The sequence below is a fragment of the Siphateles boraxobius genome, unplaced genomic scaffold (assembly GCF_051911475.1).
Source record: "Siphateles boraxobius isolate OS27281-9 unplaced genomic scaffold, OSU_SipBor_1 20, whole genome shotgun sequence".
Taxonomy (NCBI): Eukaryota; Metazoa; Chordata; class Actinopteri; order Cypriniformes; family Leuciscidae; genus Siphateles; species Siphateles boraxobius.
The window spans coordinates 3,640,723-3,653,278 of NW_027508811.1; the positions used below are offsets into that span (position 1 = coordinate 3,640,723).

At 42.4% G+C, this 12,556-nt stretch overlaps 1 protein-coding gene across 1 annotated transcript in view; it reads left to right on the plus strand.

The window, feature by feature from the left end:
* The window catches only part of cnnm1 (cyclin and CBS domain divalent metal cation transport mediator 1), a 35,197-nt gene that overhangs the window by 22,071 nt on the left and 570 nt on the right, over positions 1-12,556 (plus strand). The window contains exons 3-9 of the mRNA XM_077236400.1: positions 4,414-4,554; positions 4,826-4,995; positions 5,191-5,290; positions 7,220-7,365; positions 9,149-9,377; positions 11,156-11,263; positions 12,100-12,207. Of these exons, the coding sequence (XP_077092515.1) occupies positions 4,414-4,554; positions 4,826-4,995; positions 5,191-5,290; positions 7,220-7,365; positions 9,149-9,377; positions 11,156-11,263; positions 12,100-12,207 (1,002 nt within the window). The remainder of the gene's footprint in view (positions 1-4,413; positions 4,555-4,825; positions 4,996-5,190; positions 5,291-7,219; positions 7,366-9,148; positions 9,378-11,155; positions 11,264-12,099; positions 12,208-12,556) is intronic.

Here is a 12,556-nt window from a genome sequence, read left to right on the forward strand (position 1 = left end):
TCTGTCCATCAGACGCTGAAAAGTCGCAGGTGCCCCGAACAAACCGAAAGGAAGCGTGACGAACTGGTGTAATCCAAACGGCGTGGTGAAAGCTGTTTTTTCTTTGGACATTGGAGATAAGGGGATCTGCCAATACCCCTTCGTTAAGTCCAGTGTCGAGTAAAAGCGAGCAGAACCCAGCCGATCAAGCAATTCGTCAATCCTCGGCATTGGATAAGCATCGAATTTAGACACCGCGTTCACCTTTCTATAGTCCACACAGAAACGAATCGAGCCGTCAGGTTTAGGAACTAAAACTATCGGGCTCGCCCAGTCACTGTTGGACTCTTCTATTACCCCCATGTCGAGCATTGTCTCTAATTCGGTCTGAACCGTTTTCTTTTTGTGTTCAGGTAAACGATACGGGCGGCAACGCACAACGACCCCCGGATCTGTCTCAACGTGGTGCTGAATGAGATTCGTTCGACCAGGCAGGGGCGAGAACACATCTGCAAATTCTGCTTGTAACTTTTTAATGTCAGTGAGCTGGGAGGGTGAGAGGTGGTCTCCAGCAGGAGCCAGAGCGAGTGATTGAGGTTTTATATTCGCTTCTGGCCCGAGATCCTCCTCTCCGCTCACGACCATCGCCAGCATCACTGCTTCAGCCTCAACCCATTTTTTAAGAAGGTTGAGGTGATAAATCTGACGTCCCCCGCCCTATCTGTTCGAATTACCTCATAGTTGAGATCACCAACCCGCCGTGTGACCTCAAAGGGCCCTTGCCACTTTGCGAGTAATTTCGACCTGGACGTGGGGAGTAATACAAGTACCTTATCTCCCGGTGAGAATTGACGGAGTCTAGCCCCCCTATTATACTGCTGTCTCTGTCTGTCCTGGGCCTGTAACAAATTCTCCAAGGATAGCCGCCCCAATGTGTGGAGTTTTGTTCTCAGGTCCAGGACATACTGAATTTAATTTTTACTAGCGGACGGTCCGTCCTCCCAAGTCTCCCTCAGAACGTCTAACACCCCGCGGGGCTGACGACCGAAGAGAAGCTCGGAAGGGGAAAACCCCGTGGAGGCTTGGGGGACCTCGCGTACAGCAAACAACAGGGGTTCTAGCCATTTATCCCAATTTTTGGCGTCTTCGTGAACGAACTTACGAATCATGGCTTTTAAAGTACGATTAAAGCGTTCCACCAGCCCGTCCGTTTGTGGGTGATAGACGCTGGTGCGAATCGATTTAATGCTCAGTAACTCATAAAGTACGCGAACCGTTCGTGACATAAACGCTGTGCCTTGATCGGTGAGGATCTCCTTAGGGATCCCCACCCGGGAGATTAATGAAAACAGCGCGCTCGCCACACTCTTAGCCGAGATATTGCGAAGCGGGACTGCTTCCGGGTATCGTGTTGCGTAATCCACTAAGACTAACGCAAAACGATGCCCTCGTGCCGACCGTTCTAATGGCCCGATGAGGTCCATGCCAATTCGTTCGAAGGGGACCTGCATCAGAGGAAGGGGGCACAAAGGTGCTTTTGGGTTGGCCGGTGGATTAACCAACTGACATTCACGACAAGACGCACACCACCTGCGCACATTCTCGTGAATGCCCGGCCAAAAGAATCGGGCCATGAGACGGTTTAGTGTCGCCGTTTGCCCTAAATGTCCGGACATTGGATTACAATGAGCCGCCTGAAAAAGCATTTCCCGGCGGCTCTTCGGAACTAACAACTGTGTTGTATCTTCTTTTGACTGGGCGTCTTGGGCCACCCGATACAACCTGTCTTTAATCACGCAAAAATAGGGGTAAGAGAGCGGTTGATTCGGCTGGAGTACCTGACCGTCGATAGAGCGGACCTTATCAAATGCATGTTTTAGCGTCTCATCCTGGGACTGCTCTAGGGGAAAATCATCGCGCTCAGAGAGAACAAATCTCTCTAGAGAGCTCTCTTCCCCTACACCAATACCCAGAGGCCCCGGTACAGCATCTCCCACCTGAACCACCGCTGTCTTCCCCTTCTGCTTCTTTCCCCAAGAGGCATCCGCGCATAAAACCCCCAATAACTTCCCAAAGCCTGGCCAATCCGTTCCCAGAATTATCGGATGCCGGAGGTGTGGGTTAACTGCCACCTCTACACTATGTTTTTGTCCCCTAAATAGAATCGCCACAGACATTAAAGGATAACTCACCACCACCCCGTGAACACACCGAACCTTAACCATGCGGCTTTTATCCAATACCCCAGACTGAATCAGGCTTTGATGAATGGAGGTTTGGTTACACCCTGAATCCACCAAAGCCTGATAAGTACCCCCCTTGACACTCACAGGTATCTGGTACAGGCCAGCTTGATCGGGGGCGGCCCGTGGCGCGTCGGGGACCCGAACCAGCGTCCCCACCTCCATCACTGGACACCGGTCAATAAAGTGTCCCGGGTCCCCACAGCGCCAACAGGCCGGCCCAGGCTTTACCGCTGTCCCAGCGGCGGGAAGTGGGCCAAGGGATTGATGTGGGGAGAGCGGCGCCACCGGAGCCAGGGTGGAAAAATCATCAGCAGGCATCCCCCTCGGAGCGGACCTCCCGGGGGAACTGGTATCCCCTGACCATCCGTACCTCCACCTTGGCGCTGGTCTGGGCGCCAGACCTCCTCGAGACCTGGGAAGGGGAACAGGTTTGGCAGAGGGGGAAGAGAGAGAGGATGGAGACAGAGAGGGAGAGAGAGAGACAGTCGGTAGGGGCTCTTCGACCCCAGAGCACGCCACCATGTGATCTTCCGCCAGTTGGATGGCCTGGTCCAGCGACGTCGGGCGGTGGCACTGGACCCATTGTGCAGTCTTCTTGGGCAGCTTTCCAATAAACTGCTCCAGTACCACCTGGTCGATAATCTTCTCGACGTCGCTTCCCATGGCCATCAGCCATCTGCGGCAGGAGTCCCGGAGCTGTTGTGCCATCACGAAGGGCCGGCCGGACTCCTCTAGGGTCAAGGACCGGAAGCGTTGCCGGTGCTGTTCAGGGGTCCGGCCGACCCGCTGAAGAATGGCGCGTCGTAGATCTTGATAGACCAGGTGATTCGAGACTGGCAGTTGGTGGGCTGCAATCTGCGACTCACCGGATAGCAGCGGGATGAGACGCAGGGGCCAGTCTCCTTTGGGCCACCCCCGGGCCTCGGCCGATCTTTCAAACAGGTCCAGGAACGCCTCCGGTTCGTCTTGTGGACCCATCTTCCCCAGGGTGAGCGGCGGGGCCGAGGCCGACTCTTGAGAGGGGGTGGCTGGAATCTCCCGGTCTAAACAGCTCCGGAACAACTCGTGGTCTTCCTGCTGGCCTTGGAGCAGCATCCGGAAGCGCTGCTCATGCTCGTCCTTAACGCTCAGCAGGGCTTGATGTTGTTCCCTTTGAAGAGCCGCGAGTGATTGGATGATCTCCGCAAATGGCGATGCTGACGGGTTCTGCATGGCGGCGGCAGTCTCCTTCTTCCCGGGTTTCGGCACCAGTGTAACAAGGTTCAAAGTAGTGTGGTGGGAAGAAGAAGACGGGCTCGGCGAAACTGGAACTCGTACGGCTTTTATTACTATTTATTACTGGTACTACGGTATTTATAATAATACAAAACAAAAGGCGCGCACACAGCGCATTCACCGTAGCGTGGCTACAGCACAACACAGTCCACAAAACAAACTCTCTCCACGTCGATATCCGTCAGGTCTCAGCTTCTCAGGTGCATCTCTCTCGCACGAGTTCCAGTCCCTTCTCTCTCTCCAGCATTCTCCCACTGTGTGGCTTTTATTGGTCTCCCCACGCCAATCACTGCAATCAGACACAGGTGTTCATCATCTGCACTTGACCTACTTACTCACCGCACAGCTCATTGACTCGTCTCTCACTACAGACGCCGCGAGAACCACGCCCCCCTCACCACATTAATTTATTTACATTAAAAAATGTTTTATTAAAATTAAATAATTAATAATTTAAATTATTTAATATCGGTTATTTAAAATGGCAATAAAAGTTGGCAAATAAAACTTCAGTACAAAATAAACTGAAATACTCCATGCCAGATTTGATATCTTATTCTTGAAGATATTTTAAAAAAAAATCCTTAATCCTAACAAAATTGTTGAGCATGTTAATTCCAATCAAGTTCATCTAAATCTTTTTGGCACAACATTTACAGTAAATTTAATCAATAAATAAAAATAACAAAGTATGGCAAGGTTTGATACACAAATGGCCTGAAAATGTTCTTCCATTATATTTAATTCAATTATATGGAGTTAAATATTGTATAAATGACCTGGAGAACAATTGAACAGTTTTCTTTTAACCCTTTATTTTCTATACATCTTAAACATATTCTCAATGCTCTCGTTTACTGCTTATTGGTTTGCGGTAAAGCCTGCATAATCCATTGCTGTTGTGTCTTGGCAGCTGATAACCGTTCGAAGAGGAGAGTGTCTCACCATGAGAGGAAACAGCAAGATTTCTCCATATTTAAACTCTCAGAGAGTGAAATGAAGGTCAAAGTTTCACCACAGCTTCTGCTCGCAACACATCGCTTTCTAGCCACAGGTAATCTCAATTCACAGATGTGGGAGAGAGTCAAGTGTGTGTCAACTTTGCCAATAATCAATTTAAGTTTAATAGGATTTCAAGTTTTATGAAATTTAAAATGTTGTTTTAAGTTTAAAGCACATACAATGCATAGCCAAAAGTATGTGCACACAATTATTTGACAATAGTATTCTCATTTGGCACAGCATTGAAAATCATCAATGAATTGTGAAAGTTCACAATGTTGTGTTTCAGTCAATGATTCTCTCTGTTCCCTTCCTGTCGGTAGAATTAGAGCCTTTTAAGCCAACGCATCTCTCAGAAAAGATCCTTCTGCGACTGATCAAGCACCCGAGCGTTTTGCAGGAGCTCAAGTTTGATGAGAAAAACAAGCGATCACCAAAGCACTTCCTCTTCCTGCGCAACAAACCCGTGGATTATTTCATCCTAATATTGCAGGTGCAGCACTACAATCTTTTAAATACATTCCGAAATGTCTTTTTATACTGAAAGACGTATGCAAAATAAAACATTTTCGCACCCCACTGTAAGTGGAGTAAAAGTTTTACTTTGCTCAGTTTTCATTCATGCAAACTTGATTTCAGATGGTCTCAGCAGTGTAAATGTGTGATTCATCTCTCTCTCTGGCTGCAGGGTCGAGTCGAGGTAGAGATCGGTAAAGAGGGACTAAAGTTTGAAAATGGGCCGTTCACATACTACAGCTTACCTGCTATCATGGCCATGCTAACCTCAGGTTTGTTTACTGATATAAAATGCTCCTATTGTGCTATTTTAAAGCTCTCCTATAACAGGTTTACATGCATCCAAGGTCAAAAAAACACTTGAATTTTCTCCTAATATACAATGCAGCGTCACCAGTTTTCTCACAGTGTCTGAAACGGCGCGATACAGGATTGGTCTCTATAAATCCCTCCTTTCCGAAAGCCTACTCTGCTCTGATTGGCCAGATGGCCCAGTCTGTTGTGATTGGTCTACGGCTTACAGCGCGTGTTGGAAACGAAACGGCCATTGCCATTTCTGAATTTCAGCTCCGGATGCTTCCTCAGCACTTTTATACATAGTGATACAAACAGTAATGATGGCGTCATTGTTCGTGGACATCCACTGAAGAACTTTGGATGGCATTATGCAAATGTGTTAGGTTTGAGCAGGAAGTATTGCCGGATTGACTCATTTCAGAGAGGTCAGAATCGGTTCTTTGTCGTCTGAGACATTTATCATGCAGTTTGATCTTTTAAACTTTGCAGCCCGTTTACATTCACAAAACGCTATATTACACACTAGATGAAAGGTAAAATCTGAAAAAGCATAATAGGAGCATTGTCAAACTAGCAGAATTCATCACTGGAGCTGAACAGAGTCTCATTTGATAAATCAACTTGATTTTCCAGAATATCTTGAAGAAGATTTTCCTGCATTAAAAATATTAATGAGCAATTAAAAACTGTGATGGCGTTGAGCGCGCGGAGCATACGTGACCCCTCTAGCAATGCTCTCCAGAGATAATTAAAGCAGAAAATCTAAACAGAGTGGCTATGTAAATCTTTGGAGAGTAGAGTCGGGTAATTACAGCGGGAGAGAAACTCTCGTCTGCCCACTCAGGCAAAAATTGGCACGTTATTATATAAGGATGAAAATCTCATAAGCTTAGCGTCACGAAAATGCAAAAATAACTCCAAGGATGGAGCCTTTAGCGCTTGTTGAAGAGGTTAATTCAGAACAAATGTGCGTTAAATCTAAGTTAAACTAAGTGTCTGTGTCAAAGTCTGTCTCTCTGCATCTCTCTCAGTGATGTAGACACACAAAGCCACACCACAGATGCAGAAACACTTTCCAACACTCTCCGTCCAGGACCTCATTCTTTGCTTATGAGATATAAATGGGCATCTAAAATGAAGCCCGAGAGATCCTGTGTGTGGTGCAGGACAAGGTTTTTTTTTTTTTTTTTTTTTACAATCTGTCAACACTAAAAAGTTTTTCCATTTTTTCAACACTGCAAGTCCAAATTTTCAAGTCCAAATCCACACTCCAAATTGTTAGTTAAATTGTCTAAAAATCCTTGAAACAAGCAGTACTGTATACACTGTAAAAAATTATGTGATCAAAATGACAACGTTTTTACATTGCTTTAACTCAATGCTATACAAGATTCAACTCAATTTTTAAATCAGTGTAATGACATCCGAATTGAAGGCAGCAACTTTTTTGTGTTCAAACTAGAATATGTAATATAAGACTTATTTCAAGAGAATGTATCTTTACTAGAAGTACATTTTGTCTTAAGCAGAGTGTTTTAATTGTTGTATGCAAAAACAAATTAAAATAGCCTATTAATATGAACATATATTTCACTCAAAAGTGTTTAATTCATTATAAAACAACAGTTTGGTGTGTTTATCTTTATTGAAATACCTCTAAAAACTAATATTACCTTTGAAAAATGCATCTAAAATAATGTCTATTAATAGTATCAATAAGTCAAACTATTACCTTTGAATGATTCCACCACAGCTAAGTGTCCAAAAATATACAATACATACAGTATACTGTGCTGTCTAATTTCTAGACTGTGTAATTATAGACTCTCGATATGCAGAGGAAAGGAGTGTCTAAATCTGTGGCAATAATTTAAGCAATAATCAACTGAATCTCTGTGATCCAGTCCACAGGTCACCATCGCGGAGCAGCGGTCTCAATCATTCGGACACTACGATCCATGGAGGCAGCCTGGGTCAACTGAGCATCAGTGCAGGACCGTATTTACCAGACTATTCAGTTCGTCAGCTCACAGACCTACAGATCATTAAGGTACATTTTCATGCTGAGAGAATTTAAAGAACCCCTATGGTGAAAAATCAAGGTTTAATCGTTGTTTATGTGGCTATGTGGTGTTTTTAATATGCTTTAAGACAAACCATGTGCAAATTCATCCAATCAAAAGTATTTTTTCCTTAAAACTGCAGTGAACCAAAGACAGTTTCAAAAATGTGGTTTAGAACAGCCCCTGTTTCATACCGTCACAAACATGTATAAAATCACGTCAACTTGCGGGATGGGGATTTTCTCCACTGACTTTCTAAGATGTTCAGAACATCTCTAATGATGCTGATTTTTAGGAGGCAGCTGAGACTCTGAGGTAGCGAACGGGAACATGGCTTGTGTAACATTAGCAACACATTATTAGCCGTTTGATAGTCAAGCCAAAGGCTAGTCATATTAACTACTGTTATGTGTCCGTTGTTGTATAATTCACTTATACATTTTATTTTTAAATTAAACTTTCTAAAAAATATTTTCATAAATGAAATGATAAATAATTTTTTTTAATTAAACTGTAATTTTTAAACAAATATTTACTAGCATTAATTTCAGTACATAAAATATGATCATAATGTATACTTACAATTGTACTTTCCATTTAAATAATATAAATCAATTTTATATTTTTCCGACTTCAGCAAGGACGCATTTAATTGATACAAAGTGACTAAATACATTTATAGTGTTACAAAATATCAGTAGCACCTCATTGCAGTACACGAGATCCAGGGGGCGTAGTTGGATCCAGATCTAAGGGGTGGAGATGGGTAGGATTAGGGGCGGGTTTAGGGACCAGGGGGTGGAGATGGGTAGGATTAGGGGCGGGTTTAGGGATCATGGGGTGGAGGTGGGTAGGATTAGGGGCGGGTTTAGGAACCAGGGGGTGGAGATTGGTAGGATTAGGGGTGGGTTTAGGGATCAGGGGGCGGAGATGGGTAGGATTAGGGGCGGGTTTAGGAACCAGGGGGTGGAGATGGGTAGGATTAGGGGTGGGTTTAGGGATCAGGGGGCGGAGATGGGTAGGATTAGGGGTGGGTTTAGGGATCAGGGGGCGGAGATGGGTAGGTTTAGGTATATCTAAGGTATATGTAAGATCCAACTCCTCCCCCTGGATTTCGTGTTCTGCAGTGAGGACCATCTCCAAAATATTCCTATTTCAAATAAATGCTGCTCTTTTGAACTTTCTATTCATTGGACAATACTGAAAAATAAAACATTTTCCACAAAAATATTAAGCAGCTAAAACTGTTTTTTAACATTGATAATAATAAGAACTATTATTAATATAAATATTAATATTATTAGAAAGATTTCTGAAGGATCATGTGACACTGAAGACTGGAGTATGCTGAAAATTCTGCTTTGCCATCACAGCAATAAATTACCTTTTAAAATATATTACAATAGAAATATTTTTTTTATTTTTTTTTTATATTTTTTTTTTATATTTTAATATTTCACAATATTACGTTTTTTACTGTATTGGTGTATTAGATGAAATTACAATAATGGGAATTTAGGCTGAATGAAAAAGAAAACAAATTTCTTTATTAAAAATATAATTTATTTTGAGGCGCAATATGACCCAGACCCAGCTTTCTTTGTTAAGAATGAACCAAGGACTTGCATCAAACTTTTATTTCAGTGTCCTCTTTGCTCTAAAAAACAAATACTCTTTAATAATAATAAATAATGCTTATGTAAATATTCTAATACTACGATAGAAACGTGGTTAATATAATTGTCTCAATGTTTTCTGTCATTTTTCCAGATCACTCGTAACCATTATCAGAACGCCCTGACAGCTACACGCATGGACATCTCTCCGCAAACACCCGATGCAGACAGTCAAGCTCCTGGGGCGAGAATGACAATCCCCGAGACACGTTCCAACAGCATCGCCCTTCCTCTGACCGACCCGCGGCCCTGTCTGACCCGATTCCACCAGCACAGACAGCCGGACAGCACCACCACCCTCAATGAGAGAAACCGCATAGTCCGTGAGTGCATTCGCTTTTCGTTCATAGAGTCCGACTTTCTCACGTCTGTTTGGTTGTTTGTCAGGCAGCAAATAAATATTGAAACAATTTGACACTGAAATATATTTTTAGTCCGGAGCTAGATAACAGTCAGCGAAAGCTTTATAAGACGGATTATATGAGCTCATCTATAAAGGCTCTGATCTTTTATGAAGTTGGCTGCGATTGAACAACCGCAGTGTAAAGCCACTGTTTGAGGAACACTAAGAAAGTTGTTTTATACAGTTTGGAGGTCTCCTACAATATGCATCAAAGGTTAAAAAACACTTATATTTTCTCATAATATACATTGCACATCACCTAATTTCTCAAAGAGTCTGAAACGGGTTTGTTTGAAGACTCAGTCTCTCAAACCCCTCCTTTCCGCGAGCCTACTCTGCTCTGATTGGCCAGATGTTCAGCCCAGTCTGTTGTGATTGGTCTACTGTTTACAACGCATGAGGGAAACAAAACGCCTATTACCACATCTGGATTTCAGCTCTGGATCTTCCTCAGCACTTGATACATAGTGATATGAACAGGAAAGATGCTGTTGGTTTTTCCGTATCAATTCCTGCACGAGTCCTCATCCTTTTGAAGTGCTTGCAAAGTGGATTCTTCCAGTCTCAGCTACAACTACAGTGTTCGAGGTCGAGGCAAAGTAGACGCTCACAAACAGCTATATTACACATATTAATATTCGAAAAAGCATAATAGGGGCACTTTAATTTTTGTGGAAACTGAGGATGCAGGTAATACATGTTGATGATAATACATGTAATAGAATTAAGACGTTTCTTACAGCTTCCAAGCGCAAAACAAGACAGATGGCCGAGGCCGAACTCTAATCCTCTTTGCAGTAAAACTAATCAGACTTTGTGTGAGAAATTTTAACTCCGATTCTTAAGATAGAAATCAGTTATAATGTCAAAACAGAGACGAAGTTCAGTTTCCACTTATAAATTAAATCTGTCTTAAAGAGTTCACAGGATCAAATGCAGGGTAATGAAATTACACTGTTAAACAAGATCACATCAATGTTTGCTTTTATATCAAAGGCCACTGTAAATATTTAATGTACTGTGCATGTAGTACGGATAGCAAACTTTACAACGTTGTTCCACCATCACAGCCGAAATTCATTGCAGAGTTTTACTTAAAATCCTAATTGAAATCAAAATTGTTTGGCTTTTCGTCCAAGTTTGAAGGCTTGAGGTTGTCCGAGGTTGTGTATTCATAATATCTGTCATAACAAACTAGACAAAATATACAGATATGGGCCTATATGCATTTAAAATGGACAATCTTTCTCTGGATCAAAAAATTTAACAAAAATATTGATGAATATATATTTTTGTCCAATAAATGCTTTCTATAATGAAAATATCTCCTCAGTCGGAATGATACATACCACATGCCACTAATCGAATTATACAACAGTAATCATAAATCATTATCAGCAAACAATTTGAAACTTCCTGTTTCAATAGGAAATGTGACTCAACTCAGAATTGCTTGCTAGCTAGCTGGATAACATTGCATATGTTGCATAAATTGTAACCTAAGCTATTCCAGTCAACACCGGAAAACCATTTCATTTTCATGTGAAAAGACAGTTCTTAAAATTGACTTTAAAGCTTTGATTGTTCATACTTTTTTTTTTATTCATACACTTATAGTACATAGTACATACTTCCTAGTGATGTCTTGTTTATTTCCTGTGTGATCAGCTGACTGTGTCTCTCTGTCTCCCCCTGTAGGAAGTAAGTCAGATGGACAGAAGAGCCCCAGTGACTCTGTGTTCCTCCGTATGGATGACATCCCATATATTAGAGAGAATCGTGTGGAGAGAAAAGAAGGAACTACTGGTGGGTGAATAGAAGGATGAGTTCTGAAGCAAAACCATGACAATATTATTATGCACCAGTATACAGTGATTACCTCATTAAATCCAAAAATTAATATAAAAGCTACTAAAAAATGAGTGCATTTGGAACAAACTGCTGGTCAGGTGAAAATAAATCATTGTCATTATTTCATAAATAATTGTCAAATTCTAAACGAATAGTTCACCCAAAATGTCATTATTTATTTCTAACTGTACGCTGTCCACAGACACAAAAAATTAGAATTTTCGAAGAATATTCCTGGGGGGGGGGGGGGGGGGGGGGTTCACAACTGTTTCACAAACAATACTATATGATTTCAGAGGAATTTTGACTATAGTTTTTAATAATGCATAGTTGGTACATTGTACAATGATGCTAGAATGGACTACTGTCATAACACTTTTGCCTGCTTGCGTTTAACTTTATACAGGTTAGAAAATGACTTGAGACTGGGTTTGTAAATAATGACACAATATTCATTTTGGGGGGAAATGTCTTTTTAAGAAGGGTGGTGGTCTGCTCTCTGAGTAAATGCACCCAAACTTTCAAACATTGGAGTAGCTGTTTGACAGCGAGAAGGATGTTTGACAGACTGCAGGGAGAGGAAATGCATACGCTCTAGTCTCTGTTTATATGACCTGCAGAGGAATGTTGACATCAGGCTATAGAACTGTCCATTTCAGCTCCGCTTGTTATGACTGGAGGTTAACAGGAATTACTGAATCAGGAATCAATGAATCACAGAACAGTCACTGAATCAATCACTCGCCAGCTCAGTTTGTCATGTGATCATGGCCTGCTGTCTGTTTCAGAAGCTTCGGCCAAACCCATGGAGACAGACCTGTCTACATCCCAGCTCATCAGCTCTTACTCTCCGGGCGGCTCGGATGAGAACCTGGGGAAAAAACTGCTCCGGAAACTGAGTGTGTATCAGCTGCCAATCACTCGACTGAATCAAACACACAACCGTCCCTATACTCTGCTGCAAAATGTTTCTATATTTGGGAATCCGCTCCGTAATGACACGACACCTGAGTTTGCAGCTGAACACACATACACACACACACACACACACACCTGCATTAGTCTGCATTTTCAAACTCCATCTGTTTCCTAGCAACTAGCCAGACAAACTGCAGCCCACATATCTGATTAATAAAAAAATACAAGTCACTCAGAACAATGTTATTTGCGCAAGTAGGGCATATTTCTGGGCCAGAAGCCTTTGTTGCTCCTGGAAAAAAACTTTTTTTTTTTTTTATCAAGAATGAT